The sequence below is a fragment of the Barbus barbus genome (genome assembly GCF_936440315.1).
Source record: "Barbus barbus genome assembly, chromosome: 1".
Classification (NCBI taxonomy): domain Eukaryota; kingdom Metazoa; phylum Chordata; class Actinopteri; order Cypriniformes; family Cyprinidae; genus Barbus; species Barbus barbus.
This window is the reverse complement of record NC_136729.1, coordinates 17,738,004-17,752,956: the sequence shown is the minus strand read 5'-3', so window position 1 is coordinate 17,752,956 and position 14,953 is coordinate 17,738,004. Positions and strand designations below refer to the sequence as shown.

Sequence of the window (14,953 nt, the reverse complement as noted above, 5' to 3'; positions counted from 1 at the left end):
TTATGGGTGAGCTGTCACCTAATATCTCAGTCCTGAGGTTAGTCGTCCTTTGACGGACAGACTAATGCAGCAGTTCCACTCAACCAGAAGCATCATTGTGAAGTCAGGAAGCCATGTAAATGAAGCTGAATTGTATAGATTATTAGGAGAGAACCCAATGCTGGATCCTCAGTATCTGTGTGTGGTTACTGTGCTCTGTGGAGTTCTCACAGACACTGAGTGGACCTTCAGAGCTCTGCTGTCTCATTAGACCAGCTCTCTTCTCTCACTGTGCCAGTGCCTGGCTGTCCTGGGACTGAGAAGCCATCAGCCTAAACCTGTCATGGGTAATTAGACTGGTGTGTGTGAGTTGCACACATGCACACTGCTTAGGTTCTGTTATGTTGTTTTCATTATTTCTTGAAAGTCTGTCCTTATCTAATCCATGAGTTGGGTAGATACTCCGCCGTTCATAAGTCACCTGTCAGTGACGAGCTGATATTCATTAGAATGACACCTGTACCAAATTTTAAGGCACTGACTATTTTTTACTGTACTGACAGCATTTTACATTTTGATGTGAGTATCATAAAGTCCTGGATGCTTGAAATAAATAGGCTCCAAATAGTGAAGTCAAAAGTTCTTCAACATATTGGTCACATTAGCATCAATAATTTCTTTAAACGGTGCTTAATCTTAAAAGATGATAAAAAATTGAAATTTTTGTGTCTTAACTGAACTGTGTGTACCTAATTAATTATGTTTTCAGGACAATTTATACACAGAGGTGTGCGAAATTTGACAAAAAACAGTTTTTGGGGAAATCCTCATTTGTAACAACAGTATTAGAATCAATAGCACATGAAAGCATGCAAAAAGCAGAAAGTGTTTGTTTTTGTTTTGCTTTGTTTTTTTTTATAAAAAAAAACGCGTGGAGGCTTCCAACTGCTGGCTTGCATTTTCTGGAATGACTGCACCCTTGAAAGTTAGATTGCATATAGCAGATCACTTCAGTTGATTAGCCTGCCAGCAGGAGGGGAGCAAAGACTCTTTGATTGTGGATGCTGGCAGGATTCCAATATAGACTTTCCATTAAAAATATACAATATCTAGAGGAAACACTTGATTTTACTCTCATTTTCCTTTCTGCTCATGTTTGGTTATTGCAAGAAGTAAAATCAGAGTCCAGAATGAACTCTTTGTAATAAATATTACCAAAAATAGTCTCACACACACACACGTGTATGTGTATATGTGTGTATATATATATATATATGTATGTGTATGTATGTATGTATATATGTGTATGTATGTGTGTGTGTGTGTTTGTATAGTTAATGAAATGAAACTGAGGTGATTTTATATGATTGTTTATATGATCAGATTGTTTGTAAAGAAATTAATACATTTATTCAACAAGGATGCAATAAATTGATCAAAAATGAGAATAACATATGCTACTTTTTTATTATTATTATTTTGAACTTTCTTTTAATCAAATAATCTTGGAGGGATAAATGATTTCTGGATCATGTGACACTGAGGACTGGAATAATAATGGCTGCTGAAAAGTCAGCTTTGAAAGAAACTGTCAGTGCTGTATTAAATTCTGTAAATAGTAAGCAGTGCAGTTGATATAAGAAGATTTTATACTCTGCAGCCACAAAAAGGCTGAGTCGTCAAGTATCAGTAACACTTTATGCTGTTCCCATTACAGTAACAGGAATAGGTGGACTTGGTAAAGGCTGTGCTTGCAGTTCTTCCTTAGGTGTAATGTGTGATAGTGCTCTTTGCAGTTTCCTCGCTGAAAGGCTTCCCTCAGGATAAATGTCTAGTTCTGACTCAAAATCTTTTATGTAGTATCATATTCAAATAAATAAAAAGGCATAAAGGGCAAAAATGCAACAGGTCGCCTAATTAGAGACTTCACATGTTAACAGTATAATTTTAAAATATACATTAAGAGAATTGTGTTGCTTTAGTTTTCAAGAAACTCTTGATTTTTTTTCTACCCAGATTATCCTCATAAATACGGAGCAGAAGGCGGCTGTGCAGATCACACTGTTTTTGAGCGAATGAAGAAATACCAGGCATCTGCAGTGGAGGAGCCCACCCAGGTCAGCGCCAACACCCCTTCACACATCTCCACCGATTTCACCAACTAGCACCGTGATTCTGATTTCACAATGCAAACAAACATGGAAACCACACCACACAGAGAGATCTAGAACATTTCCTGTTTCACATGATTCTGAAGTTCAGAATTCAATTTGAAACCTTGCCTGAACACATCTGTACTTCATCTGATATAAAGTAGATATAGATTATAAATGATGATAAATGCTTTATTTTATTATAAATAATTAGAAATTATTTTGTGCTCAAACATAAAAATGTTTATCTTCACAGCCTCTTCAGTTAAGTATTTATACATCTTGCTGTTTTCTCTGCAGCAGAGGAACCACGCCATTGATGACGAGATGGCTGATGGACCGGTGATCCTGAGGAAACGTCGTGCAGCACAGGTAGAGAGAAATACCTGTCAGCTCTTCATCCAGACGGATCACCTCTTTTTCAAATACTACGGCACCAGGGAGGCTGTGATCGCACAGGTACATCTAAAGCACAGGTGACTTAGTGGTGTATAGTGCCTGCTGCTTTTTATATTGGGCATTTATAGAGTTGTTCTTTTTGGTTGTGCAGATTTCCAGTCATGTGAAGGCCATTGACTCCATCTATCAAAGCACAGATTTTCAGGGCATCCGCAATATCAGCTTCATGGTGAAGAGAATTAAGGTGAGTGTGTTTCTCTCTTTCTTCGGTCTACTTATTATTTATATGCATGTCGTACCCTGTTTTTTTATTAATTTTATTAAGGGATTAAGTGCATTTTGTAGTTACTGATGCTAATGTAAATATGTCTGGAACATAAATAGGATATTCTTCCTATCTACAATGATTTGCTGGCTAGAATACAAGTCTGTCTCGACTGACTGGCTCATGTTGTTATGGTTGTACAGAGGGGTTACAGATCTTGCCCAGTATTGACCAAATGTCAATAAAAGCATGTCAGCCCATGTACTGCAGCTCTTTTGAAGACTTGTACAGTTCACTTTTTAGTCCCAGACTACTGCTCTACAATTGATTTTTTTGGCTGCTTCACACAGAATGTGTTTTAAAAAAGGTTTTGTACAAAAGTGTTTTGTGCACACAGACAAACTTGACATTCTGTTTTAACAAAGCACTCTTACATGAGATGGTGAAAACAGTCAGTGACGTCTTTCTAAGAATGTAGACACAACACAAGATGTTCGATCTATCCTGTATCTCATGTAGGCTAAACACTGCAGGCTATCATTTGCATTAAACTGAAGTTTGTTTGCGTCTTTGTTTCAGATCAACACTACTGAGGATGAGAGGGATCCTACTAACCCTTTCCGATTTCCCAACATCGGTGTTGAGAAATTTCTAGAACTCAACTCAGAGCAGAATCACGATGACTACTGCCTTGCCTACGTCTTCACAGATAGAGACTTTGACGATGGAGTCCTGGGTCTAGCCTGGGTCGGGGCTTCTTCAGGTACGATCAGAGATGCACATACAAATTCTCCCCAGTTTCATCTCCTGAGAGGTTTTCAGTGAGTGCTAGTGACCTAAATTAGTGTCTGCTAATATGAAATGAAATCATCATACATGTCAGGAGGCGAGGCAGGGCAGAAGACCTGTGAATCAGATGTGATCTGCATTTGGAAATCCAAATAAACAAAGTATTATTATTAATAGTAGTAACACATTTGTTTAAAAGTAATAAGCATGTAAATAATTTAAATTCTGTATTCGACTGTATTCATTATGTTTAACTTCCTATTAACATAACAGAAGTCTAAGAAAATAGCATTGATTCTATTTTTTTTTATTCTATTTTTAGTAGTTATATAAACTGTGTTAGTCTTAAGGTAAAGAGAACTTAGACAAGGACAGCACTGCATCCAAGCTTTGCATACAGAATAGGACTGTAAAGCTGAGTATAACTTGCCTTTGAGCTCCTTGATAAAAACCCTTTTAGTGTTTTCGCATATTTGCTTTTCTTTAACACAAACATGTTCACTTTAACAGCAAGATTCTTTTCATCACTTTTAGTGCATGTTTGTTTCTATTAATGTATTCATGTTGCTAGGGAGGTGTGCATCTCTCACATCTCTTTGGCATATTTAGAATGTGAGACCACTTTGAGGATTTCAGTTAACTTTTCTGCCTGCTGCACAGGTATTCACCAATACACAGATACACAGCTTGTTGCATAAACAGTTCTGCTTAATTTATTTAAAAATAAAGTTTTGTATTGATTTTTATTCGATAACTCGAGTTTATGAGCATTTATGTTGTCTCGTTTAATGTATGCAGTGTCTTGAAGGCTTATTAAGATGCTTAACCTATTGTAAAGCAGTTGAGTCCTCATTAGGTTAATTGTGTTTTTGCACCAGATGGAACTGGATGCTTATGCATATTTCAGTTTTAGTTCTGAATATTTTTGAGCATTAAACAAGCTCGTATCTACATAATGACTTTTGAATGTCACTTAAAAAAATCTGTAAATAATGTCTTTATTTCAAGGAAAATTAAGAATTGTCTTTTATGGAGTCTTTCTCTTTGTACTCAAAATAAAGAGCTTTCTGGAACATTAGTACATTTATGATAAGCCAGTCCTGAGACTTAAACACTGTTCTTCAGGGAGAAAAACACACACATACTCACAAACATCCTGTCAATCAATAAAGGTAAATTAGCCTTGTTAAAGTCTGCTGCTTTGGTCCCGCTCCGGCTAGTCACTAGGGACAGCAGCAATTGCTCTCTTTGTGAACCACTGAGCTGAGTGAACAAACTAATCAGCCTACATGTTTGTGTTTGTATGCAAGTGTCTTTGTATCATTAGGCAAGAAATATAACAGAAAAATTATTCAAACATGCTTACAATTTGATCCTGATAAATTGTGCTGATATAATAATCTGTGATAATACTGATTTGAATGGCTGAATTGCAAGTTCAAGCTTTTTCCCTCCAGTGTGGACATTCAAAACAGAGATGACAAATTTCAAACACTAAACTGTTGGAATACTGTTGGAATAAAGATTCTTAGAGATGTGTAGCCCACCTTGCTTGTGAGTTGTAAAACTGAAGTTTTGTTATTTTGCCAGTACACTTAATTATTTTTCTTTAGTCTAATTTGTGCAGAAGGTTTGTGGGAGTTTAATTATTACACAACAATTTTACAGGTACTAGTGTTCTGATGGCAGAGTCTTTGCCCTCTGTCTGTGTACACAACACCGGTTGTTTTTATTCAGTGATATTTGCTTCTTTTGTGGGCATTTGAGCCACAGCTACAGTGAGATCACTGCATTTCTACACTTCTACAATGTTGACTGATTAATCAAGTTTAAACACCAGCGTCACCAAACAGTATTTTTCACATATTCCCCTGTCCCAATCTTCCATTGGTTGGACAAAGAGAGGATCTTGATTCAACCCCAAATCATTGGTAAAGCCAGTGTTGCTGTGTCAGCATGGTTGGGACAATCAAACAAACAGCAGGTTGAAAGGGCCAAAGTATTTATACTATTTGGAGAATTATAGTTGAGTTTGCAAATAAAATTTGAACTAGAAGGAAAAGAATAATTAACACTTATTACATTCACTTGAACGTCTGAGGGAAGCTTTAAGAAATGTTAATGAGTAGAGCAAAATAATGTATACAAAGTAGTTTTTATTGTAATGGCTCTTTTAATTCCTTTATGATTTCACCACTTAAGGATGATGAGGATAATGATAGATCACACAGAGATTTTATGTAATTTAGGATTTATTTTATTTAATTAATTTTTTTCTCTGGTTTCAGGCAGCTCTGGTGGAATCTGTGAGAAGAATAAGCAGTACTCTGATGGGAAGAGGAAGTCTCTGAACACTGGCATCATCACAGTGCAAAACTATGCTTCACACGTTCCCCCTAAAGTCTCCCACATCACCTTCGCTCATGAGGTCGGGCATAACTTCGGCTCTCCGGTGAGTCCTTCTCTATTCATGTGCAGCATCCTTGACAGATTAGCAATAGACAACTTTAGGTTACTCACGTAACCCCGGTTCTCTGATAACATGAGTGAGGCATCTCACTATGGGAATCGCCTCGGGCGTGACCAATCCTGGAAGCACCAATTACACCACGTCTGTCCATTGACAGACCAATCACAACAGTGATGAGGGAGTCCCGCCTCCCCAATATATACCACTGCATAACGGTCCCTACCTCATTCTCAGCATATCTCTTCCCCGTGCTCCTGAAAGTGGGAAGTGTGGTGAGATACCTCACTCATGTTATCAGAGAACCAGGGTTACGTGAGTAACCTAAACTCAGACCTCAGAGTAACATTTGTTCGGTATCTCACTATGGGATATAGACAACTCCCGTATTGCAGATATGCTGTCAGAAGTATTATTCACAGAATAGGATGGAGACATGTGAAATAAAAACAACCTCTGTACGAGTGTTTTTTTTTTTTTGTTTCGTTTTTTTTTACACACTTAGGACGGAATGAGCCAACGAAGGCACTGTAACATCCAGCCTATAAAATCTGACAAAAGTGTGTGACGAAGCCCAACTCGCCGCCGCACAAATGTCCTGAATTGAAACGCCCTTAAACAACGCCCACAAGGTGGCTAACCCACGGGCACTGTGAGCCCTCAGCCCCTCTGGAGGACTTAGACCCATGCTATTATAACTCAATATAATAGCTTCCACCAGCCAGTGGGACAGAGCTTTAAATCGATATTATCTATCGGCTCAAAAGGAGGCTGAGAGAGTGCATTAAGGACCACGGACAGATCCCACAGCGGAATCAGCGGCTTTGAAACCCTGTTCAGATGCCGCGCACCCCTCATAAACCTGCACACAAGCGGGTGTTGACCTATAGTATTTCTGTCAATCCCCACATGGCATGCAGAAATTGCAGCAAGATAAACCTTAACGGTAGAGAAGGCTCTGCCCTTATCTAAAAGTTCTTGCAGAAAACACAACACCTCTGCCACTGATCATTGAAAAGGTACAATTTGCCTTTGCGTGCACCATAACACAAATACATCCCATTTCCTATCATATGCAGAGCGCGTCAAAGCCGCTCTCGCATTTTGAATTGTTTCAATCACCCTCGGAGGTAAACCCATAACACTTAAATTCAACCTCTCACGGGCCTGGCCCAAAGAGCCACTTTGTCCGGTACCGGATGAAAAATCTCTCCGTGCGCTTGTGAGAGGAGGTCTCTGCGCAACGGGAGAGGCCAGGGCCGATCGCGCAGAAGTTGGATTATCTCCGTCAGCCACAACTTCCCTGCCCAGTTCGGAGCGATCAGTATTATTGAGTGACCGCACTCTCTTACTCTTTTTAGAGTTGGTACGATCAGACTCAAGAGGAAACGTGTAAAGCAATACGTTTGGCCACAGGTGAGCCAAAGTATCCACACCCATTGGTGCACCTTCTCTCGCCAGAGAAAAAAATAGAAGGCAATGGCAATTTTCGTGCGAGGCGAAGAGATCTATGGCAGCTCAGCCAAACCTCTCCCACAACTGGTTCACTACCTGAGGGTGGAGAGTCCATTTTCCGTACAGAGGATTCCCCCTGGACAGGAGATCTGCCCCCACATTCATTATTCCCGGGACATGAGTCGCCCGTAATGAAAGAAAATGCTTCAAGCCCCACACAATGAGTTTTCTTACTAGACTGTGAAGCTGGGGAGAATGTGTTCCCCCTTGGCAATTTTTATATATGCCACCACCGTTGTGTTGTCCGATCTGCCCAAAACGTGGTGATTCCGTAGGAACTGCACAAAATATTTCAATGCTAGAAACACTTTTAACAGTTCCAGGAAGTTTATATGTGCGTTCTGTAGCGAGACGGGCCACTTTCTTTTCGCTATTCTGCCCTCGCACACTGCACCCCAACCTGTAAGCAATGCATCCGTCGTTACCACTTTTCTCAGAGACACAGCTCCCATCAGAGTCCCTGATTCGAGAAAAGCGCAATCTCTCCAGCAGAGGAGAGCGCGCAAGCAATGTGATGACACTATCACTTATCGGTTGAGGTGGCGCTTTGGACATAAGTGCTGTGCCGCTACCCAGCACTGAAACTCTCATTCGCAACATTCCCAACGGGATGACAGACACTGCAGAGGCCATCAGGCCTAGAAGAAGTAAACATAGTCTGAATGAGACTTTTTTCCCCCTCTGGAAAAGGGAGAGACAACCACGAATTGACCTGATACGCTCCTCTGATAGAAACGCCTGATACAGGTCTGAGTTCAGCCTGAGACCCAGGTAAATTATTTCCTACGTGGGCACTAAGCAGCTTTTCGTCTCGTTTATTTTGAAGCCTAAGCTTTTTAAATGAGACACAAGCAGATTCTATCTATCTCTGCCTGCCGCCGTGACGGAGCAGAGAGGAGGAGACCCGCCATTTTCAGCGGTGTTAGAGCTGCCTCGACACATTTCGTAAAAGTTTGTGGGGCCAAACCGAACGGAACCGTCACATTCGTAGGCTGTGCCCTCATAGGCGAACCTGAGGTATTTTCTGTGCGCCGGGTAAATGCTTATGTGAAAGTAAGCGTCCTTCAGATCTACTGATGTAAACCAATCTCTGGGACGAATAACATTTGTATAATGTTTTTTACTGTGAGCATTTTGAACTTGTACTTTCTGAGGTGTTTGTTTAGGTTCCGCAAATCCAGGATGGGACGGAGACCCCCGCCTCTTTTGGGAATGACAAAGTACCGGGAGTAAAAGCCGTGCTGGCTGTCCTCCAGCGGCATCACCCGAATTACTCTTTTTCTCAATAGAGAGGTTATTTATTCCTCTAAAATCCGAGCTGACTCCCCTTCTGCTGTTGACATTAACACACTGTTGAAAAGTGGAGGTTTTACAGCAAACTGCAGGCGATAACACTGTTCTATCGTGGATAATACCCAAGGGTGTACTGCACATGCGTGCCAACTCTCTGCATGGGCAGAGAGCGGACTGCTGTAGCTCTCACTCACTAATGGCGCCATCCAGCGGCAGAGCTCGGGATTGCAGCTCGGATTTGGATGTATTTGTGTATATTTTTGTTTTTATTTTCACACAAATCTGTGCCCTTGGCCCACTGCCTGGATGCACAGGAAACATTTTTATTTCTTTCAAAGGGGAACACTTGTGTAAACTTTCATCCTCTTGCATAACCCTGCGGGTGGAGAGGGAAGAAACAACGTGTGGGGCACTGGATGAACTGGTGCCAACACTCCAACAAGAGAACTTCCTTACTCTGAACATTTTTCTGGAATCACACCCCGATGCTTCTTTGCTGGAGGGTGGTAACAAGACTCCTGTGCCGGGCAGAGGGGTGCTACAGAGACTCCGTGAGTGCTGTAGCCCCTCGTTTGACCCAAAGCCAGACCACAGGTTAGGTCGCCCGCCACTTTTTCCCTCCCTGAGGGATAGTTGGTCGATGCTTAGCCACTGCTGCCGCAAACGAGGCCTTGCCTCTAGACTGGGGCTTTTTTGGGTGAACCTCCACCTGCATTGGTTGCTGAGGTGGGGGGGGGCCTAGGGTTTCTGTACCCTGACTGACCCCCCACTGGAAGCAGAGGCAAACCCTGGACGCATGGGTTGGGGTGGCCAAGCAGTCGGCTTCCTGAGAAGGCAAGTTTCAAAAGCTTCCCCATCCTTCTTGCGCAAGTCGCACTACTGACGCATATTTGTCAATGCAGTCCCGAAAAGGGCTTTCTGCTCCACTGGGGCATCGAGGAACTCTGCCTTCTCCCACTCTGATAAGCCCGTCAGTCCCAACCACAGGGCTCTTTCACCCACCACGGCCAGGCCCATGCTGCGGCCGCAGTTCTGGACCGCTCCCCTCGATGAGTGCAGGTTGAGATCTGCAGTGACACAGATTTCTTCCCACAAAGCTGAATCGGGTGACCCAGCATCAATCTGCCTCCCCATCTCCTCCATGAGCTCAGCTTGGTATGCTGTGAGCAGTGAGGTGGCATTTAGGGCTCTGACAGCCAGGGTAGAGGAGCAGTACATTTTTTGCCTGTGCATGTCTAACTCCCAAACACGCTATGCACAGAGGGTGAGAGTCTTTAGACGAGATCATAGACCCGCATGCACACGAGACGAGAGGGATCTTTCGCTGTGCTGCTGGATGGGCTTGCAGTCACCATAACAGAGATGCGAACACCGAGAGATTAACAAGATCACCACAACGTGCCTCTTGATAACGTGTCTTACAGCAAATTATTCCCATAAATGCGCTGGGATCGTACCGATCCGTCACATCACTTAACGTGAGGGAATAATTAAGAGAAAAAAAGAGAGTGTTTTCCCATCCAAAAAGTAGTGTTCGGTGACGTACCTAAAAAACGGCCACTCAACGAGGATCTGCTGAGGTTAGCTTCCAAAAGGATCTTCACAGGGAAGAGAATGAGAGAATAATGTAGGGACCGTTATGCAGTGGTATATATTGGGGAGGCGGGACTCCCTCATCACTGTCGTGATTGGTCTGTCAAACGACAGACGTGGTGTAATTGGTGCTTCCAGGATTGGTCACGCCCGAGGCGATTCCCATAGTGAAATACCGAACGAATGTTTGAAAGAGAACACCCCTCAGCTGAATCCTTTATGAACAAATTAATTTCACTCTCTAAAGCTCTAAGAATAAAGCACGCATTACAGTACTGCCTTTGAGACATTTAAATTGTGAAAGTGAAAGTGACGTGACATATGACCCATACTCGGAATTTGTGCTCTGCATTTAACCCATCCAAAGTGCACACACACATCAGTGAACACACACACACACCGTGAACACACACCTAGAGCAGTGGGTAGCCATTTATGCTGCGGCACCCGGGGAGCAGTTGGGGGTTCAGTGCCTTGCTCAAGGGCACCTCAGTCGTGGTATTGAGGGTGGAGAGAGCGCTGGACATTCACTCCCCCCACCTACAATTCCTGCCGGCCGGGGACTCGAACCCGCAACCTTTGGATTACAAGTCCGACTCTCTAACCATTAGACTTCCCACCAGATTCATCTTGTCAGATTCATCTAGCCAGTCTTTTGTCGTAACCTGACCTTGCATTTTCTCAATCCACTGTAAATCGTTTCAGTTTAAAAGCAATTGCTAAGAATCGGCCCATGGCCCACTGAAAAATAGTGGTGTGTATTTTCAGACTAGTTTTATGTTGTAATTGCAGGCCAATTAACATCTAGTTTCTGCCAAATACTTATAGTTCAGTTGCAAAGAGAGTATTTTTAGAATAATGATAATTAGTTAATTTAGTTTATAAAGCACTGGGATATCTGCTCTCTCATTATGGTCTGTTCCGGTGGTTAGCTAGAAGACCAGCTGAACATCAGTTTGGCCAGGCTCCTTAAACCAGCTTAGGACCAACAAACCAGCTTTATTCTGATCTACAGGGGTTTTCAGGAGCAACAGGACTCCAATCTATGTACACAAGGAATATTAGAATGCCAAAATTGACTGAGCAGAAGGGCATTCCTACTCATTTCAAGAAGCATCCTGACATTTTTAATGACACACAGGACCTTATTTTAACATCTTTTTTTAGTGTCCAGTCCCCATCATTGTAACCATCATGTAGCAAAATGTGCATTACCTGCATAGATTGCAGAGAGAGCACCCCCTTCTGGCATTAGTAACACCTTCAAAAGCAACCTTATTTTTTCTTGTTCATTCTGGTACTGGGCAGGTTTCCAACCCTTCTTACGTAGCTTCAGGCAAACGCTGCAGGGTAATAGCTGCTGGGATAGTGAATATTTCAAGTGTGTCTGTACGCTTGTTACTGATCACACCGGTCTTCTTTCTCTGTCTTCCAGCATGACTCAGGAAGTGATTGCACTCCGGGAGAGTCTAAGACTCAGGACCAGAAAGAAAGAGGCAACTACATCATGTATGCCAGAGCCACATCAGGAGACAAGTTCAACAACAACAAGTTCTCCATTTGCAGCATTCGCAACATCAGCCAAGTGCTGGATAAGAAGAGATACCTCTGCTTTGTTGGTGAGATTTTAACCTCCTACGAGAATTCCCTGTAAAAATTTTCTGGTAATTTTCTGCCAGGATATCATTTAATAATTTTATGGACAGTTTCTAAAACACAATGCAATGAAGTGCAAAATTACAGGTAAAACGCCTGTAAAAAATAAATGCAGAACATTTTCATATTAATACAATATATCGTGCCTTATTTTACAGATTTTTGTATGTCACATGATTGTGTGGAGTAGTGTTTAAGGCTCTCGGCTGAAGCGAGCCATGAGCTATCACGGCGGTGGCCTCGAGTGAGGCACTTAACCTCAGATCACTCTGGGAGGATTGTTATTGTAATGAGCTCATGGCGCCGTTCTGTAGAAAACTGATTCCACCAGCCCTGATCAGGCAGTAGACTTCTTTTTTTTCAGTCTCCCTTTCTCTCTCTCGCTGTCTTGTTCTTTTCCAGAATCTGGACAGCCCATCTGTGGTAATGGTTTGGTTGAGGTTAATGAAGAGTGCGACTGTGGCTATAGCGATCAATGCAAGGACCAATGCTGCTATGATGCCAATGCGTCAGAGGAACAAAAGTGTAAACTGAAGCCAAACGTTCGATGCAGGTGCGCAATAAGAACTTTTAACAGTGTGTTTAATCTGTATCATTAGCAGTAATTTGTTAATTCGTTAACACCTATTTCATTAAGTGCAATAAAGCATTCATTTTTGTCCTTGTACTTTTCTCTTGCAGTCCCAGTCAGGGTCCATGCTGCACGTCAGGGTGCGACTTTAAGTCCAGCAATGTGAAATGCAGGGAGGAGTCTGAGTGTGCTCTTCAGGGCATGTGCAATGGAATCTCTGCCCTGTGCCCCACCTCAACGCCTAAAGAAAACTTTACATCCTGCCACACAAATACCCAAGTCTGCCTTAATGGGGTATGTGCTGCATCATGTGCTGTGTGCTCTATTCTGTACAATGCATATAGAATGTTTTCTGTCCCTTGGAATTGACAATGCTATAAAAAGTCCTAATATTGAGAATTTAATGTCAAAGTATAAACAGATTTTGCATTTAATAACTAATACAATTTGACCTATTTGTTTTCACATTGGCACGAAATAACATTTTCATGTTGGCCCAAATGCATACACACAAAAACTTCCAACCATTGAATATTTCTCACTGTATATGTGCATATGCGTATGTAATAGTCTTTGTTTTGAGGACATTTTGTCTGAGAATGTCATTTCTTTCTTTTTCAGCTTTGCTCTGGCTCTATCTGTCAGAAGTATGGTCTAGATGTTTGCACTTGTGCCACTGAGGAAGGGAAAGATGAGACCGAGCTGTGTCATGTATGCTGTATGAATAAGGGTGAGTAACACCAACAGATTTCTCAAGCATGCAGTCTAGACCCCTACAAATCTCCAGCACTTAACATGTAGCCTTTTTTTATTGTCATAACATGTAAAGTAATCACAAAGAAATATAGATTATTTAATATATATTTTAAAAATGTATTTAACAAATTTTTATCTTTGTAGGTCAGCCCAACACTTGCAGCAGCACTAGCTCAGATAAATGGGCTGAGTACTTTTACAAACAGGTCACCACGTTACAGCCTGGCTCTCCTTGTAATGACTTCAGAGGTTACTGTGATGTCTTCATGAAGTGTAGGCTGGTGGATGCTGATGGCCCTCTGGCAAGGCTTAAGAAGGCCATTTTCAACCCTGAGCTTTACTCGAGCATTGCAGAGTGGATAGTGGCAAGTGTCTCATTTATGTAATCCATAAATTATTATTATTTTTTTATTTTACATTTATTTAACCAGGAAGTCTCATTGAGATATAAAATCTCTTTTATAAGAGAGACCTGGCCAAGGTAGCAGCCTTTAAATTCACCAATAGACACAAATTTATCTAGTTTTGGATCTTTTTGCAAACTATTCCATGCCCAGGGTGCATATGAAAAAGCAGTTTTCCCCAGTTCTGTACAAACTGGAGGTATGTTAAAAAGCAAACACTTGTAAGAGCGTAGCTGGTAATTGGCAGAACAAAGACAAAGAAGAGTACAGAGATAAGCTGGAAGTTTACCTAACATTGCTTTATAGATAAAAATGTACCAATGCTGTTTTCTACGTATAGCTAATGATGTCCAACCCACCATCTCATATAGAATGCAATGATGAGTACGGGATTTTGCATTTGTAATAAAACATAGTGAAGCATGGTATACCGAATCAAGGCTTGTTAAGATAGAAGAGGCCGCATGCATGTATAATATATCATCAAAATCAAGCACAGTTAGGAAGGTAGCTTCTACAAGTTTCTTTTTGGCATTAAAAGTAAAATTTTATTTATTTCTAAAAATAAAAGCCAAGCTTCAGTTTGAGCTTCCTGATTAGATTAGCAATATGTACAATGAGCAAAAGCTTATCATCAATCCAAATACCCAAGTACTTGTAAAAAGGTACTCTTTCAATAATTTTACCATCAGATGTAAAAATACTAAGATTATCAAGTACTTGTGCCTGAGCTTTTGAAAAAACCATACACTTTGTTTTCTGTGAATTTAAAACTAATTTTAAACTAACCAGAGCATCTTCCAGTGACTGAAATGCAATCTGAAGCTCTTTCACCGCCTGTGTTATAGATGGAGCAAGTGTATAAATAATAGTATCATCAGCATAAAAGTGTTTTTTTGCTTGAATGTCCTTTCCCAAATCATTTATATAAATAGAAAACAAAATACTGGGGGACCCCTCTAGACATATCAAGAAAATCAGATTTGAGATCCTCCACATGAACACACTGAGTCCGATCTACCAAATAATTTCTAAACCATTTCAGTGTCCCTGGTCCGAAACCAGCACTGCTAAGTTTGTTTAAGGTATATTAAGGTTCTGCAATATTAAGGT

General features: G+C 41.3%; 1 protein-coding gene across 2 annotated transcripts in view; it reads left to right on the top strand.

The window, feature by feature from the left end:
- The window catches only part of LOC306873113 (disintegrin and metalloproteinase domain-containing protein 10-like), a 65,136-nt gene that overhangs the window by 48,180 nt on the left and 2,003 nt on the right, over window positions 1–14,953 (top strand). Inside the window, exons 5-14 of one of the 2 annotated variants that reach the window (XM_079422155.1) lie at window positions 1,996–2,096; window positions 2,436–2,591; window positions 2,683–2,775; window positions 3,376–3,559; window positions 5,874–6,037; window positions 11,889–12,072; window positions 12,512–12,662; window positions 12,791–12,974; window positions 13,302–13,410; window positions 13,581–13,801. In XM_079422155.1, the coding sequence (XP_079278281.1) occupies window positions 1,996–2,096; window positions 2,436–2,591; window positions 2,683–2,775; window positions 3,376–3,559; window positions 5,874–6,037; window positions 11,889–12,072; window positions 12,512–12,662; window positions 12,791–12,974; window positions 13,302–13,410; window positions 13,581–13,801 (1,547 nt within the window). Of the gene's footprint in view, window positions 1–1,995; window positions 2,097–2,432; window positions 2,592–2,682; window positions 2,776–3,375; window positions 3,560–5,873; window positions 6,038–11,888; window positions 12,073–12,511; window positions 12,663–12,790; window positions 12,975–13,301; window positions 13,411–13,580; window positions 13,802–14,953 lie in introns of both variants that reach the window. The other variant, XM_079422154.1, reaches the window with a different exon arrangement.